The sequence below is a fragment of the Syzygium oleosum genome, unplaced genomic scaffold (assembly GCF_021117445.2).
Source record: "Syzygium oleosum isolate NSW1041296 unplaced genomic scaffold, Sole_v2.1 Sole_v2.01, whole genome shotgun sequence".
NCBI lineage: Eukaryota > Viridiplantae > Streptophyta > Magnoliopsida > Myrtales > Myrtaceae > Syzygium > Syzygium oleosum.
Genome location: NW_026607485.1, coordinates 21,967,281 through 21,986,241, shown reverse-complemented (window position 1 = coordinate 21,986,241; position 18,961 = coordinate 21,967,281). Strand labels below are relative to the sequence as shown.

Sequence of the window (18,961 nt, the reverse complement as noted above, 5' to 3'; positions counted from 1 at the left end):
CACTTGCCAATTCAGGCATAGGATGTCCACTTAAACTTTTATATAGATCACTTTCCCTATTTTTAGCCCAATCAATACAGTAAATTCAATTAAGCCGGAGCACCGAGGATTTGACCCTGTTCAGACCCGGTTTTTAAAAAATTCAGGAAAAATAGCAAATGAACTTCAATTAGTGCCACAATTGACTGACAGCAAGCTTAGGATGCGCTTGACAATTTTCGTTTGTTTAATTTTTGCAAAAAAGCCTTCCTACTATGAGTAATTACACATTTTACCCCAAGCACTCAATCTGAAAGTTTTTGGGTCCAATCCCGACTTTGACCTTGTTGATTCAAATTGACGGACAAAATCTACTTAGCATTTTATGAAATTTTAGGTATATGCAATTTAGGACCTCCCCTACAACTTTTATGTTTTGAGTTTTTGCAAATTAATCCTCCAAGTATTTATTAATTGCAAAACAAGTTTAGTCGACACTGGATTAGTTTTCACGGATCAAACAGTAGTTTTCTTTAGTAATTTCGGATGCTGAGTTTCACTGACCAAAAAGATGTTTAAATTCCATGTTCTTTATATCAATCAAAAGCTATGAATCTCGGATACATTCTATTTGAAGACAAATTTTCCTAATTCATTATATATATTTTCGAAAATAATTGAAGAATACAGAAAGGTCGGATTAGGGTACGATTTTCCAAAAAACCTTCACATCTTCAACCACTTTCAACCTATGTTCTTAACATTTTTTTTTTCAGAATTAGAACATCTTCCAACTTTACCTTATGAACATTCAAGCATTCTTCAAGCATTCAACTTCAATGAACATGAAAATCATCCGACAACTTATTAGAATTCTAAGAAATCAACACAAAAACACATTCCTTTTACTCCTAATCATCATTCATCTAATATAGGACTATTAAACACACAAACGAATATCATATTTTTTTTTTGGTAAGGTAAACGAATATCATATTTGGTCCTATAGGATTCGACTAACTTGAATTTCACAAGATATTGAACAGCAAAGCTTCCTTTGACTTTGAGCTAAACCTAATTCGTAAGGATTTTTATCTAATAATGCAAGGCCTAGTTCGATTGACATGCTATTATAAAAAATTAACATCAATGTTCATCTATAATGATTCAGCCAAGTAAGAATCGAAGTCCTAGAGCAATCTAAACATGCAATTGGTTTCTATTTTCGGAAATTCAACTAATTCTAACAACTAGTAATTAGTCAATTTCATCACATCTTACCTTGGACTTCAACCACAAATTGAAGCTATGACTTATATTTTTTACTATAGTTGAATCAAGGATCATTGGATGATCACTTGAAGCGAGTATCTCACATTTTAATAACCTACCGTCTATTAAGATCACCAACGACCAATAGCGAGAAACGACCAATTTTGGAGAGTTCCGCTACGACCGAACTATGCTCCAACCTTAATGAACTTAAGGACACTTTGGGGGATTCGGTCACAAGAATAACTAGGTGGTGCAAGGCCAAAATTTGGCCAACAAGTGGTCGGGAACTTGCCGGATGAAGGACGATCAAGGGAGAGAGAGAGAGAGAGAGAGAGAGAGAGAGAGAGAGAGAGAGAGAGAGAGAGAGAGAGAGAGAGAGAGAGAGAGAGAGATTGCTGAATTTTTTTTGTAATTTTTGTGTGTAATGAGCAATGAGGCGCGCCAAGTGAGATTTGGGAGGAAAAAATTTGGAGGGAAACTTAAAATAAGAGTTCGTCTTGGTCGTACATCTCATTATGACGTAAGCGCTCTAATTCATCTCTTAATGGTTAAGAATACACACACACACGCGCGCACACACACACACACACACACACACACACATATATATATATATATGTATGTATTTGGCTGAATTTTTTTTGTAATTTTTGTGTGTAATGAGCAATGTGGCCCGCTAAGTGACATTAAAGAGGAAAAATTTGGAGGGAATCTTGAAATAAGAATTCATTTTGGTCATACATATCATTATTTGATCTAAGCGCTCTAATTCATCCTTTAATGGTTAAAAGATGCTTTCATTGACTCAAGCTTGAGCACATGGATGGGTGACATGGCACCCTCCATGGTTATGATTAATTGAGGAATGAAGGACCAAGATTCGATCACACAAGAATTGGTGACATGGATTTTTATTGGAAATTAGAATAGCAATTTGGTTATATATAGATGAGGGGCCTGCCAAATGAGCTTAATGGGATGGATGGGCTGACCTATCCAACTAATTGGGCCGAATGGCCCTAATTGGGATTTGGCCCAATGGGTCGAACTGGTTTGGGCCCATCCAGGTTGACCCAAGGTTTTCCAATTGTCTTAATTCTATCTAAGTTACGCTATGGGCTTGGCCATTTCAATTGATTCGGTTCATAGGCCAAATTGGGCTTTGGCCCAATTGGCTGAATTGGGTCAGGTCAACCTGTGGACCCGATCCAATCCCACCCTATTGGTCTTGATTCGTTGTTTTTGCTTAATTTCCCCAAATTAAATTGATTTTTCCAAAATTGATGTTGAAATTGAATGAATTTGGCTTAATCAAGTTGAAATTGTGCAAATTGATTTTATCGTGAAAGGTGAATCGCATCCCTAACTTTGTGCTTGAACATTGACCGACTTGTTTGAACTTGAATTCTCGAAATTGGGCATGAAATGTTGAATTGTCATTATCCTTGAATCGAATGTTTAAAAAAATCAAAAGATCAAATCAATGATTTAGGAATTTTTCGTTGGAGGGCCAAAGTTCTCGGTTTGACCGAAAAGTTAACCTTTAACTTATTAAGAAAATGATGTCAATATACAAATGAAATGATATAGCACTTGACAGACATAAAAAAAACTCCTTTTGGTCGAAAAATGTACTCCATCGCGATCAAGATTCCAAAGTCTTGAGTTTTTACTATATTGAACTTGTCGGCGAAAATTCAGGTGTCAATATGAGGGGAGGGGGAGTGGAAAGGGAATAGGGGCAATCTCTCTGGCAGTCCAGTGGCTTTGTGGTAAAGTCTCAATCTCTTAAGGATGTAAATTTAAAACGTAAATCCTTCTTTAGAGAATTCACGTGCGTTCATAGTAAACTATTTAATTATGGATTAACATCAAGTTAATATCTTTGGTGAAGTGAAAATTCACTTAAATGTTGTTGATGGCCTAATGGTTTAGAGAATTAATTACGGCAAATGAGTCTCTAAAGCCCCCTCCGTCTTTAGTTCCTCCTACCCCAAAAAAGGAGAGATCAATGTGGACCACCCATGATCCTCCCCCTTCTCATCAGTGTGAAAGCTAACTAATGCCTACTTAGACAAGAAAGTGTCCCGAGCAGATTAGTGCACAACTGCTAACACAACAAGTGGTTGCATGTCCACTATGCATTCGTGTGTGTATGTATATGTATATCCAAGCCATCACTTTCATGTCGCGTATGAAATTGGATTTTGGTGTTGCTTTGTATTTCTCTTTTCTTTTCTTTTTTTGGTTTGTATAAAATTTGGATTGCATGGACCATCGCAAAAATTTATTACGTGCATTATGAAATTGAAAGTGATTTGTCTTTTGTGAATATTTCAAGTGAAGTGCATGCAATTTATATGTATCTATGAGAACTTGGTTAAATTAGGGATGTAAGTTGTAGGACCCGATCCCGATCTACATAGTTTAGTGACCTGAGCCATCAAGAACGAAACTTTGTCAAGGAAATTACCAAAAAAGTCATAAACTTATTGTACGGTGATCAATTTAGTTCTAAATCTTTTGCTTATGTCACTTTAGTTCCAAACCTTTTGACGATTTGCCAATGTAGTGATTTCGGCCAATTTTAACCTGGAAAGTTCTGACGTGAACGCCAACCGTACCATGTGACATGGAGCTGATGTAGGCAATTTATCCATTTTTCTAAGTTTTTATTATTTTTTTGTATGCTGGTCAGAATTGGAAAAAAAAAGAAGAAAGAAAAGAAAAAAGAAAAAAAAACATTCAAACGCATGGGCAACCACAAGTATTTGAAAATTTCATGAAACAAGCACTCGCACAGGGATGGGGCTTAAAAAGAAAGTACATGGATAACCACGAGTCCGTAAAACATTCAAACACATGAATAACCATAAGTATTTGAAAATTTCGGTATACAACACTGTACAAGCGATGGGGTTTGAAAAGGAAGCACTTGAATAACCACAAATACTTAAAACATTTAAATACCCGGATAACCACAAGTATTTGAAAATTAATATAAACAAGCACTTGCACGAGTGACAAGGCTTGAAAACGAAGCACCTAAATAACCACAAGTACTTGAAACATTCACACAGTTGATATCCACAAGCATTTAAAAATTTCTATAGAATTATTAATTTGAAGTAAGTCCGGGTAACAATATACTTACCAGGCATATGTGGGAACTATTTGATCTTCAAGGAAACATTACTTGTCAGATATTATTACAAGTATATATGCATTCATCAAAAAAATATACAATCAAGACTATTCTAGAACACACATTTCAAGATTCAATTTAATTGAGGTTTATGCATAAGGATTTCACCACGTTTGCATCACAAATTCCACTTGGGAGAATTTACACTAAGAGAATTTTCACTCATAAAATGGAATTCTTAAAAATGCTAAGCGAGAAACTTTCAGTAAAAAATGGCTTTTCCCTCACTCTCATTTAAAAGGCTGCTTTGTCCCGTCCACTGAAGCAGGAAAAGTGAAAAACACTTGATCTTGTCAACAAAGGTTAGTGTTTTTTGAAAACGGGACAACCTCACCAATCTAACAAAGTCCAGCACTTTTAAGGGTTTGAAGCTAGTGATCTTGTATTCTTCCTTCACTATGGATTATTTTCTTGTGTAGATATTTCATCGGCCACAAGAGTCCAACATTCATTCTTCTTAAACTTTGTAAAATCACCACCTTCACGTTGGGTTCGATCTTTACACTCTTGACAAACACTTTGACTTTTCATTTCCATTGACAATTGGGCTATATCAACATTTTTCCACTCTTTTTTTCTCTCCTTTTTCCTCTAATTTTTTCTATCATTTTTTGGAATTTTCTTGCAACACATTTCCTTGCAGAAAATTCAAAGACTTATCAAACTCTAATTTTCATTTGATTGGCTCATGAACAGTTCAGCACTTTGGCTTCTCGGGATCTTCATCTTCAATCCACGATCTAGATTATGTTCATTCATTGTCGTAACTCATGTACCTTGCCCCGGTGTTGAGGATGATCGTCAACTGAGTGGGGAAATGAATTTGCAAGGCTCAACTGGGTTGTACAAAGGATAATAGAGTGTACAGTAGAAAAAGAAATGCTTTTCATCATCTTAAGTACTTAAATTCTCATTTGAGTTCATTTGCAATAAATATACCCGGAGATTGATTCAAGTGGGGGCAAGAAAGTTTTATCCATTTTTCTCACCTTGTAATGTCAATTATACCTTCATTTTGCCTCAATGTGGAGTGGCTTTTGACATGAGTAATTTAAAAGAATTCTCCAAATACTCAGGCTCAAATTGCTTAAATAACGGTTCACCTACAGTGTTTAGAATAGAGAAATGAAATGCCGCTCATCATTTCGGTGTGCGTATCTTTCGCAAGAAAACGCTTTACCTTGAGGACATAAAATTGTTCCACTCATCTCATAAGGTTTTCCTTTCATTATCCCGACACGTCTCATTTAGCAAACTCAAGTAATTCCACATTAATTTTTAAAATTTTCTGTCTGGATAAATTTTAAAACAGAAATTGGTGATTTAGATAGGCAAAATATCATGCAAAAATCCACTTTTAAAGATATGAGCATTTTATGAGGTTATCGCCTGGCGAAGGCTCCATCCCCATGGCCGGGCAAGGGCCGTCCCTCATCGGATATGGCAAGGGCTCGCCTGGGCGAGGAGTGCAACCCTCACCGGCCACAATGAAAACAACAATGCAAAGAAAAAAAAATAAAAATAGAAATATTTTTAAAAAATTATAAAAACTATCCACAACAGCATCGACGATGCCACGTAGGACGACTAGTGTCCACATCAGCGATTTCCGATCAAAATTGATTGAATGGATTGAATTGGCAAATCGTCTAAAGGTTTATGACTAAATTGGCACAAATACAATAGGTTTAGGACTTTTTTATAGTACTTTACTCATTCAAGAGGTGTTGACATCCTAAATTTCGACGACCCAATTAAGCATTCATTACATAGAAAACTATGAGTCAGTCTCAACTCCTAACAAAAAAAATATAATTAAATTGCATAATAGGAGCATTTGTCATTTAATAGCCTTAGTAACAATAAGCCCACATAAATTACATTGGAACGGAGTTGATGGACTCAAGCAGAGAGGTCTTGAATTTTTAGAATAAAGCCCACAAAGAACACAAAATTTGACCAAACCCATTGAAGATTACAGCAGCCGAGAGTTGCGCGTGAAAGACACATTTATAGTATTCAAAATTAGGACAGTAACTTAAGGAGCAAGGGTTCTAAAAATACATAAAAGGGTATATATATTTGATTATATTCTATGATTTAATAGGGTAAGAGTAACATCTAATCAATCTCGAATAGGAAAGAAAAGATTGAAAGAAAAAGAACAACTTGGGCACATAAAAGCATGAGATAGACCATTGCACAAAGGAGAGAGAGAGAGAGAGAGAGAGAGAGAGAGAGAGAGAGAGAGAGAGAGAGAGAGATTCGGTGGCCAAAGATGGAATATATGAAAAAAGAGAAAACAAGACAAGATCACAATTGGCCATATAAGAGTGATATTCCCGGCCAAATAAAGAAACATAAAAAAAGGAAAACATGGCCACAATGGTAGACCCAAAATACGTACGGGTTCCCAGATCTCATGAGGTCTCCCACTCTCTCTTTCTCTAATATTTCACAACCCAATACAGAGGAGGTGGGGCTGAATTCATACGATACAAGACACGCATTGGAAAAGAAGCAGAGAAAGAGACGCAGGAATGGAATCGTCCAGACTCGAAAAAGATATTGACTAAAAAATGCACACGATACACGATGGCGGAGGCACACTTTGCCAAAAGGAGGACGACAAGGAATCATCCTCAATACCGAAATTCATCCACTGATTTCAGATTTTCTTCTCTGCAACATTCTATGATTTCCAGTCGCACCGCCATCGATTTATGTTCAAGGAGTCCTCCGTAAGGCAATCACCGAGCACAAACCACGGCAGCCTTCCAGTCCTCGATGAAACCAGCAGCTCTCCAGCGTGCCAAGTTCTCGCCTTTCGCGGTCCAAAGCCGAGTTGCCGCTCTTACTGAATCGTAGAGCGATGGCCGCCCTACGACTATCATTGCTGAATTGTTGAACACCTTCGTCGCTGCTGGGCAAACTGAAGCCGTCGTCATCAATCCGTGGTTGTGCTGGAAGAATAAGTAGTACTTTGACTGCGTTTGTTTCGCGAAAAATGTGAATGATTCGGACAACTTTTTCCTATAACTAATCGCTAAGATTGCTTGAAAAAGTTAATCAATAGATATCGGCAAAAATTTATTTCTATGTCTTCATAAAAATGAAAATATTTTTCATTCATTCGAATTTATAAGCAATACAAGTATTAAAAAAATATTTTTTAAATGATTCATTTTCTGCGAAACAAACAGAGTTTTTATTTTGAATTATTTTTTTTATCAAACTCCAAGATTTCAATTCTTAAAATAGTTGAATTCCATGCGTTGATTTTGCCGTGGTCTGATTCCTCAATTCAATGGAAGTGACGTTGAGATTTGCATGTTGGAACTTTAAAATCAAGAGAGGTTATTAGGTCAATTTGTTCTTGGCTAATTTTGTGCTTATTTTAAGATTTGCATGTTGGAATATTGAGACTTCCCTTTTACACGCGAAACATGTTTCCTGCCTTGATTATTCATGGTCACTCACTTCTCTGGGCACATCAAGTTTCGGTTATATTGTTTCGCTTGGTAATTGCAATGTCTTCACCATGCTTAAAGCCAAGCAACCTTGGTAAGGTAATTTCTATTACCTCATGCATGATAGGTGGTTTATCGCATATGTTTTTTTAAGCGTGATTGATTAGATAAACTTACCTTGCTTAAAATAATTTGTCGTTAAATCATATAAACAAATTATGGACAAAAAGACATATTTCAAATGCATCAAGAAATTTATTAATATCACTTATATATTACATATAATATGTCACACGCATGCTTAGAACTTAAGGCACGTTCATAACTCAGTAGGGCAGTGCATGTTAATTTTAGAATTCATATAAGTAAAATGTCATTTAAACCATATAGATTGCATTTATGTATAGAAATAATGGGTCTTATAATGTGCATGTCACGTAGTGCGCGTCATTTAGTAAGCCGCACGTTTTAGGGTCAATATTTTAATGATAACATTATGTAAATTAATAATTGCATGTCATGCATATCATACAGTTTAATTCTTTATAAAAAGAACATACCAAAAATAACCAAGGTTGCATCATTAAGTCGTCTTTTAATAAAAGTCATTTTGGTCATGTTTAGTGTCCTAGAGTTTAGTCTTTCAACTAATAAAAAGAAAACACAAAAAATAGTCTCACGCGTAGTTAAATAATAGGGTTTATTTCATGATTAATCGTACTTTCATTTCATTAAAATTGCATATAGGTTGCATATCATACATGTCATTTAAATTTCAGGTTAGTTCATTAACTCGTGTTAGTTTAGAATTCACTTAGTCCTGTTATTTAAATTAGATCATGTTTGCAGCAACACTTTACTTGGATTTTTAATCAACTCATAATAGATTAGTAGCGACTCTTGCATAAATTGAATTGCATGTTTAAAATGATTAAATTAGAACTTGAAAATTGCGGTTAGTATGGGCTTGGAAAAATCCGTGCTATATAAGTCTCTAGGCTTAGTAATCCACTAGCTTTCTTTTTTATGGTTCATCTCGCGGGAGGTCGCGACAAGAGGTAATAACATCTAAAAGCCTTCATGGAATATAAAGGTTGTAGTCTCAATTTAACTATTCAATATAGGTGAACTACACAATAGTTTCTTCAAGTAATCCAGCTATAAAAAATTTGCCTTGACCGGTCATATGGACAATTACAAAGCTAAATGCACACTTCATCCGGGAATCAATTCCAAGAGAAAAAAAGTTTAACCTTGAGTAGATTTGGAATGACGCTTATGCATGAACACAAGGCAAAAGGATAATTAATGTTCACGTATCCTTCAGGATCAACCTCGCCTATAGTGGCAAAATCCTGACAGAACGCTTATTTCGCAGTAGATCCGATGGACACCGCTTTCGGAAGATGGACGGGGAACTCATGAATCTCGTCCATCCATGGGTTCTTCTCCTTCGCTGGATCAACGGTCCTCAATGCCCGCCAAACTGCGCTGTTGCACTTGAATCCGGACCCGAAAGCGATTTGCCAAGTCCTATCGCCTTTCCTAATCCTTCCTTTGGCCTCTGAGTAGGCCAATTCGTACCACAATGAGCTACTCGATGTGTTCCCAAATCGGTATAGAGTCATTCGTGATGGCTCCATGTGCCAATCGGTAAGCTCGAGGTGCTTCTCTATCTCGTCGAGAACAGCTCGGCCTCCAACGTGGATGCAAAAATGCTCGAAGGCCAGCTTGAAGTCGGGAATGTACGGCCTAATTTTCATCTTGAACACCTTCCTTGCGACCGTGGTCGTGAAGAACAAGAGTTGCTCCGACATTGGGAGCACTAACGGGCCAAGGGTTGTGATGTTGGTCCTCAGGGCTTCCCCGGCAACCGCCATCAAGTCCTTGGAGAGCGACACGCCAACCGTCTTCTTCTCGTCCTCTCGCTGTAACACGCAGCCATAGCTCTTGTCATCCGAGCCTTTGTGGGTGCGCACGGTGTGGATGAGCTGGTACTTGGAGCGGCGGCGGTCAGAGGGCCGGTTGGAGAGGAGGATCGCTGCGCCACCCATCCGAAAGAGGCAGTTCGAGACGAGCATCGATCGGTCATTGCCGAAGTACCAGTTGAGAGTGAAGTTCTCGATGCTCACCACTAGGGCATAAGAGTTAGATTGCACCTAGTGATTGATTTATAAGAGAAGCAATAAGATTAGGCCTGGGTTTCATTTTCATGAGACCAAAATTAAATTTGCCTAGAAAGAAAACCTAGAAACTTTTGTACCTAGTAGATAGAACAGATAGTAAATTGAGCATGTACAAAGCTTTTGTTCAAATCCGTTGTCATATATCGAATTCATAAATGCGAAAAGTCCTATTTTAACACTAGCTATATTCTGTGGCACAATGAATCTTGGATTGACTTATTTGTGGATCATTTTGTTCGACGTCATCTAGATTTCGAGGGTACCGAGTTCAAACCACTCAGTGACTCCCACTTCCCAACCAACCAAAGCGTAAACTAAGGAAAGAAAATACCTAAAAGTTATACTGTCTGCACAACCTAAATAAAGTTGGTTTTCTTTTTGTGTCATCATTCCAATTTTTTATGAAATGTTTTAAAACTACGGGACACACTATCAACATAAAATGGCCTGCTATTCACTAGTGAACCTAATAAAATTTCTATTACCCAACTTATATCTAGCATTCGTTCGTCGATGAAAGTTTTCTGGCCTTGTTTGCTTGGATAACACTGAGGGTGTTGTTCATAAAAAGTTCCCATTATCAAACTTACACTTTGAAGAATAGAAAAAGAGAGAGGACAAAAGAAACCAAACCTGCAATAACTGCTTCGCAAGGTCGATAGAAATCACTCCAGCGCTGCAACCCATCCCACCAAGATTGTAGCTTGTCACATTCCCTCGGAGCTTGTAGTGGTTCACGATCATCGACGAAAGCGATGGCGTCGGGTTGAACAAGCTACTGTTCACGACGAGGATCCCTATGTCCTTGGCCCTGACCCCAGTCTTGGCCAGCAGCTGGTCGACTGCCCCGAACATGATGGCCTCAGCCTCCGCCCGTGCTTCTGCCATGCACTGGTTCGGTGGGACCCGGAGCACGGCATCGGGCACATAAGTCTGCTGCCCGAGGCCGGACCGCTCGAGGATCCGCCGCTGGAAAGTGAGGTTCTCCTTGGTGAAGGCGTTCGTGAGCTCCGACCGCTCCATGAAGGTCTCGTGGGTGCAAATCCGGGCCGGGTCGGGCTTGTAGCAGGCGAAGTCGACGAGGTAGACTTTTCTGGGTCGGGTCATGAAGTAGAGAGTGACCAGGAACACCATGAGGGTCGAGCAGAGGACGACGGTGACGAGATTGAACCTGAGTTGGTCCGAGAGCTGGGCCACGTCTCGGGCCGTGAGGGTCGAGAGGTGGGCGGAGGAGATGCCGAGGAGTGGCACGAGGAGTAGATACATGGCGTTGGAGATGAGGTAGTGGTAGCCAAGCTTCACGTACTTGAGCTTCACTGACAAGAGGAAGTTTGGGAGTTTGTGCTTCGATGGTGTGTTCGAGTCTTGGCTTCGAGGTTCGGCTGAGAAGGGGACTGTCTGATCTGGGTTTTGCCGACGGATCTGTTCTTGTGAGTCGGCCATTTCTGCGGAAAAGACAAGATTTTTGCAGCTTGTGTGTCTTCTTCAGAGGGGTTTCCCAAAGAATAGCAAAGGACGAGAAGTTGGCGCTTCAAAAGCAAACGGAGGGAAACGGGAGAGAGAGAGAGAGAGAGAGAGAGAGAGAGAGAGAGAGAGAGAGAGAGAGAGAGAGAGAGAGATTCTTAGCAATGCATGGGGAAGATTGGGGAGTGTTTGGGGTGGATTTAAAGAGAGTGCGTGGGGAGCGTTGAGGAGTTATTAATACGCATATTGCTATGATTAATTTAATTACCAGATGATAAAGTGGAAAACGGTTTTTCTTTAATCTTGATAAATCCTTTTGCGAGGGAATCGATTTGATGATTTGGAAACCAATAATTGAGGCACAGAAGATGTGGGAAATCAGATTGAGAACTCTATCGATGGATGAGGTTGTAACGTGTCCCCATTCTGAGAGGACCCTAAATATGGAGAGGCTCTCATGGGTTGAAACCTATGTACTCCCAAAATTGTTGTGTACACTTATACTTGCTATCAAAATACAACGAAAAGAACATGATGCGGTGAAAATATGCTGAATACTAATTTAGAAGAAAAATAAATTTACAAACATGAGTAAAAATTTCTCTCTCGAGTATATACTGATTAAGGATGAAGAAGCTATCTATTCTCCATACATATGTAGCATAGAAAAGCATACCCTAAAAAGAACAAAATATCGATTGCCTAATTAAATATAGCAGCAAATCAAAATTCCTTTTTGTTAAAAATTCCCTAAACTCGATAATCTAGACAAAGAAGATAACAAAAGTATATTTAAATTTTTATTCTAGAATATCCATCGTATCACGATATCTTCTTGAAAACTCTTGCCTAAATCTTCATCAAATTCCCTTGTCCCGAGCTCATTGACTATGTTTCTAGCTTATCTAAACACTCCAGAAAATTTTTCGGCAATTGCGTTCGCATTAGAATATATTAATATTTGAAAAGACTTCTTTTCATGAGAAAATTGATTTAATAATGAAGGTGTTAAGGTGTATATAAAAAATGAAGCTCGCAGGTGGGTGAAAGGTAGACAAGAAATCCAATTTGAAACCTCTAAGTCGGATATACCAACTTGAAACTTAGTATTTATTACAGTATGACACGACATTGACTTCATATTTTAACAATATCGACTGCATATTAAAATTATATTTTAACAGTCCCATAAGAAATCATAAAAGGTTTTGTTAACAAATTATTCAAGTGTGGCAATTAAAACTATTGCAAATGATAAAACCGCATATATACACATTTTGAAATTTTGAAACAAACACATTTCAAGAAATCACCTACTTCAAATATAAAAATTTACATTTCAAAAGTATAATCAACGATCGTTAACATGTGCCCTAGGGCACCTTATTGACATTTTCCAATTTCATAGTAAATTCTCATAGAATTTTTTTTTATTGTCATGTAATTCACAAAAGCAGAGTATATTTGAGAAAGAGAGAGGAAGCAACTACGCCTACAGACAATTAATTGGTCAGACAAGGAGAATGCATAGAATAGTTCAACAACGGGGGAAACAGCCACGTCATCACCGGTTTGACATGCGCCAGCTGAGTGAGCCAAAGCGTAATAATTTCATGCAAGAGGGGCAGCCGGTCCACGTGTCGATTGGTACTGGTAGGAATGCCGAACTCCAAGACCCTTGCTTCCCAAGTTGGGATCGACTCTTTAGAGAGGCGGGCGTACCCTGGTTAGGCCGGCCTCTCCAATGATTGAACGAAGAGCCTAAAGCACAACCGGTATCCCATTCTACGCTACCGGCCCACATCTTACCAAAAAATGGGCTAGATGTTGGTGCGGGTCTCCTCTCCCGTCGAACATTTTGAAGTCTGGCTGAGAGAATCCTAGCGTATACGGTACGGAATCTATCCAAACCGGAGTTGGTTTGGTAATCATGCATTATCCTCACCGGTAGGAATGCTACGATGGGGGTACTATGTTGTGGAATGATGCATGATTACCACCCCCATCGAAATTGATTGAGATTAGAAGTTTGATCACGTAAACGATGATGCCTCTCTTGACCGCATCCATCATGTGCTCATGGGTCGTAGTCATGGGACAAGATTGCAAAGTTTGGTTTGGGTAGGGGAAAATCGTAGAATCGATTCTTAACGTTTTGGCCATCGGTCAATTCACGGCTCAGCTACTATTTTAATAAATTGAGTCTTTAATAGTTTGCGAAAAGATGTTCGATCCAGTCCTAGACTAGATTTCCAAAGTTGAAAATCTAAGCGATTTTATGGTCTGCGGCTACACGGCATTAGAGAAAGGCTATGCGAGAGCCGTATGTTAATGTTTAGATTATTAACTATGAAATTACTCCAAAATAAAAATTAGGACATAACTAATTTCCGTGAACAAATGTCAGCTCTTGGACGTGAATAAGAGGTCACTTGATATGATCCTATCAACAACGAATTAGAATTAGGGTTTTTGATTTATCAAAGTAACTAAACATGAGAAAACTTTCTTACGCCACGATGGGTATCACTTTCTTACGCCACAATGGGTATCTAGTGTACTCGAGAAGTAAAAAACAATGCTTGTTAGAAAAGAGATTTGTCAAAGATTGTTTTTTCTTTTTCTCTTGGTAAGCATCTTTGAGTCTTGAGCGGGATTTTAAAAGGCTTAAAGGAGACAGAAAAAGAAACTTTCCGATACGATGGAGTCACGTCATTCCCTCCTTTATGAATGTAGTTGTACCAAATTATATTGGCATTTAACTCAATTCATAATGGATTGATATGCAAGTGCAAATTATACTCGAACCATCAAAAAACTCATTTTGTTTTGTTCCAAAGTTCACGCCAAAAATTTTAAACACAAACATTAATATTATGTCATCTCTCTCTCTCTCCACCACTCATCTGGCTCATTATTGCACCCCACCTCCGTTGCCAACTTGTCGAAAAGGAACATTCCGGTATGATGGATTCATGTAATTCCCTCCTTTATGAATGTAGTTGAACCAAATTATATTGGCAATTAACTCAATTCATAATGGGTTGAAAAGCAAGTACAAATTATACTCGAACCATCAAATCGCTTATTTTGTTTTTTTTCCAAAGGTCACGCCGAAAATTTTAAACACGACCATTGATATTATGTCCTCACCCTCTCTCCACCACTCATTTTGGTCATACATCTCATTATGATATAAGCGCGCTAATTCATGCCTTAATGGCTAAGATGAGATATATATATTGCTGAATTTTTTTTGTAATTTTTGTGTGTAATGAGCAATGCGACCCGCTAAGTGTGATTAAAGAGGAAAATTTTGGTGGGAAACTTGAAATAAGATTTCATTTTGGTCATACATCTCATTATTTGATCTAAGCGCTCTAATTCATCCCTTAATGGTTAAAAGACGCTTTCATTGACTCAAGCTTGAGCACATGGATGGGTGACATGGCACCCTCCATGGCTATGATTAAATGAGGAATGAAGGACCAAGATTTGATCACAAGAATTGGTGACATGGATTTTTATTGGAAATTAGAGGAAATAGCAATTTGGTTATATATAGGTGAGGTGGCCAGCCAAATGAGCTTAATGGGATGGATGGGCTGACCTATTCAACTAATTGGGCCGAATGGCCCTAATTGAGATTTGGCCCAATGGGTCGAACTGGTTTGGGTCCTGTCGCGACCTAAAATTTCTCTCAGGCTAATGGATTGTTAAGACTAAGCCTAACTCGGGCCCTCCCAAACCCTACCAATTCGCAACTTAGGGTTTAAGTTTTTTAACATGTAAAAGTTTTCATGCTTGGAGTCGCCACTAATCAATTTATGGTAGGTTGATTAGAAACCTAAATAAAACATAGGGAGATATGTTTTATTCCTACGAACCAGAGATTCTAAGCCCGGGGACTTGATTACGCTAGATCTGGTCTAACGCCCTTTCGGTACCTTTTCTTTTCAAAAATATTTTGGCAGGCAGTTTGGATCCATTTCAACTTAGTCACTAGCATGTGAGGTGATCATGCGGGTGCGCAAACCACCAATTTAACACCCAGAAAGTATTAAATAAATTGCAAGTTTGGAAGAATTACTTACCTGGAAGCAACGTAAGCATCTGCATTGTTAGCTAGAAAATCACATTGACACCCTAATATGATTTCTAATTAACAAGCAATTCACTCAATTTCTTTTTTTGGATTTTCACTTATTTAAATGAAATCTAGCCTATATGAAATGACATGCGAAAATGACATGCGATTAATGCAACCTAGCATGCAAACTATATGTCGTGCGACGACGTGACCTATTTCTAATGACAGGACGAATGATTATTTTTGGTATTTTCTCAATTTAAATTCGGAATAATAAAAATGCCTAAATTAACATGCAAACTATGATGACTTAATCTACCATGGCATGATTTCTTTTTTAGGATTTTTGTTAAAATTCGAAATAATGAATTAATTAAATTAAGAATACAATCTATCCTAATCTATCCTAAAACAATTCATTCTTCTTTTCTTGGGATTTTCATGGAAATTCGAAATAATAAAATAACCTGAATAATCTATTAAGATCAGAATATTACTTAATTTAAACTAGGAAATAAATCATCTCAAGTCCTAATTTAAATTAAATAACTACTCTATCTTCTAGATATATTTAGGATTCCTAGACATGCAAAAACTCTAATTCAAATCTAATTAATATTTTTTTGAATTTTCTGTTTATTTGAAAAAGGAAAGCAATTAAATAAACAAGGATAGCAACCACATTCAAAACGTCCACGCGATCCGCCATATTTGTTTCAAACTCGGATTAGGCACAAAAATCAAACTATCGGTCATATCTATAGGGTTATAGATATCGACGGAAAGCTGATTATTCAAATTTGGAAAACGGATAAAAATTATTATCGTACCCAAGTGGTTATGGATAGGATAATAATTTTCCGTATCGCCGCGTATCGAACCTTAGGGATAAGGTCGGATAGTCGTCCAGATACGTTGCTAAATTAGGAAGTTTTCCTAATTTTGAATATTTAAAAATATTGCGGATATATCGAACATTATCCTAAGATATCTAAATATCCACATGATATTCACGAAATATTCAAACACCCATATTAGGAAATTAAATATTCTGAAAATATCGGATAATGTTGAATTACCTAATTTGCAGATAACTTCCAAATTCAAATCGACTCGAGATCGAGTTTACGGATCGGGATGGACTCGGGCGGTGGCGTCCGGCGACGGGCGCGGTGGAGCGCGCGGTGGTGGCGGGACCAACGGCGGGAGACTCGCTGAGGCTGAATTGTCACTGACAAAGCGGCGTTGGGAGCAGCGGCGATATGCATGCAATGCTGTTCACGGACTAGAAAGATTCAATGAGGCTCGACGGCTGTGTTGTTGCAATATTGCAGCTCGAGTTGTTGCATTCGGGGCACGATTGCTTGTGCTTGTCACAGCAGGTTTAGCGAAGGAGCACAGGCGTGGACAAGGCTGCTGTACTGGACTGGGACTCGGCGTCGCTGAAGCAATGAACTTTGATGGCAGGAGCAACAAGGCGCTACGGATGGACCTGGTGAACGTCGGACTTGCTGTGTCCGTAAATCTGAGGAAGAAAGAACGTGATGATGGGATGTGAAAGTGAGCTCTTGGTGAAGAATTTGCACGAAGATCCTCTTGGCCCTCAGCTCTTTCAACTGTAGGCGCTATACATATTTTTCACTCACACACTGATCCACTCACCCAGCAAACCCACCGAAGCTTTCCCCAGAGAACTCCCTCTATCTTCGCGCCTCTCTCTTCTTTGACTCCCTCAATATTATGTGGTCTCTGAAAATTCTGAATCGAAAATTCTCTCCCCCTAAAATCCTGACCTAATGATGTATATATAACACTAATCTAGGTCAATTAGATGGGCTCTCTAGTCCTAATGGGCTTAGGCTTGGGCTTAGATTTTAATTTAATTTAAATGGGCTGAATTAATTAAGGATAATGGGCTGAATTAAGCTCAAATTAAAACAACCGAGCCCGTTTGACTTGTAATTCCCGGCCCTTGCCTTCCGAGCGAGCCGAGTCCCATTCGATGAAATTTAAGCTCGTTCGTCACCGCCGGTCCGATGCAAAATGCAATTAATTTAAAATGAATTTAAACTATATGTTATGCAACCTAAATATTTTTGTTTAGGGGTTAAAAATTTAATCCCTAATTTTCTATACAAATTACGACTAAATGATACGCCAAAATTTAGGTGTCAACAGCTGCCCCTCTTTGAAGGTGAGCTCGTAGAGGTTGCATTCAAAGACTAAATGATACCTAAATTTCAACCATGCAAATGCAATGAATGTTGTTTTTGTCGGGATTATGAGTCCCATTTTAAAATGCATTAAGAAATGATGCATGCTAACATGAGTGGAAAACATACCTGGAATTACTTACCTGACAGGAGTGAGATAGCGCAATTCGAGGCACGACTCGGACTTTGTATGTTGTTTGGCAAATGTCCGGGCTCATTTCCATAGGTATTGCACGATATACGTTGATGAACTTCGGTGATCTGCAGCTTAAGTCAAAACACACGAAGAAAGCTCGACGTATCCAATCATCATCTGGATTCGTGAGAACAATTCCGATCTTTACCAACTACCTATACATCTCCATAGGTGTTTGCAAAGATTTGGCCGCTTCACTTATACCTGCTCATAAGTGAATTGCGGGGAGAACTTTTGAAGTCAAGAGGATATTCCGACCTTTACATATACCTGCTCATATGCAAAGATTTGGCCGCCTCACTTATACCTGCTCATAAGCGAGTAGCGGGGGAACACCTGGGGTTGAAAGAATATTCCGACCTTTACATATACCTGCTCATATGCAAGGATTTGGCCACTTCACCTATACCTGCTCATAGGCGAGTAGCGGGGGAATACCTGAGATTTGGGGAGAATTCCGACTTTTACATATATCTGCTCATATGCAAAGATTTGGCCGCCTCACCTATACCTGCTCATAGGTGAGTAACGGGGGAATACCTGAGATTTGGGGAGAATTCCGACCTTTACATATACCTGCTCATATGCAAAGATTTGGCCGCCTCACCTATACCTGCTCATAGGTGAGTAACGGGGGAATCTTCTCGAGATTGTATGAAAATCTGTGATTTGGTGAACAAAGGGGCTAGCCCAAGTGTTCAAGGGTTCCTTGACAAAGTACCTGGATATCATCAGAGGTACCTGAAAAAGCTTGATCAATAGACACCTAAACATCATCAAAGGCATCTAGAGATCGCAAAAATGATCAAATGTGGGTCCTGACGATTGCTCGAACAGGTTAGGGACACCTAGATAGTCATAGACATCCTAGGGATAGAGATAT

At 38.6% G+C, this 18,961-nt stretch overlaps 1 protein-coding gene across 1 annotated transcript; it reads right to left on the bottom strand.

Annotated features, from left to right (window-relative positions):
• Window positions 1–9,012: 9,012 nt before the first annotated feature.
• LOC130137388 (3-ketoacyl-CoA synthase 11-like) lies at window positions 9,013–11,936 on the bottom strand. The gene is made up of 2 exons (XM_056308406.1): window positions 10,749–11,936; window positions 9,013–10,088 (listed from the first exon to the last, which is right to left on the bottom strand). The coding sequence occupies exons 1-2, from the start codon at window positions 11,556–11,558 to the stop codon at window positions 9,297–9,299; spliced, it is 1,602 nt and encodes a 533-aa protein (XP_056164381.1). The 5' UTR covers window positions 11,559–11,936; the 3' UTR covers window positions 9,013–9,296.
• Between the last annotated feature and the right edge of the window lie 7,025 nt (window positions 11,937–18,961).

Bases quoted from the DNA above. Each gene is read 5' to 3' on its own strand.
- LOC130137388 (XM_056308406.1), bottom strand. From the start codon at position 11,558: ATGGCCGACTCACAAGAACAGATCCGTCGGCAAAACCCAGATCAGACA. The intron at 10,089-10,748 runs GTTTGGTTTCTT...ATCAATCACTAG, and splicing joins TTGCGAAGCAGTTATTGCAG to GTGCAATCTAACTCTTATGC.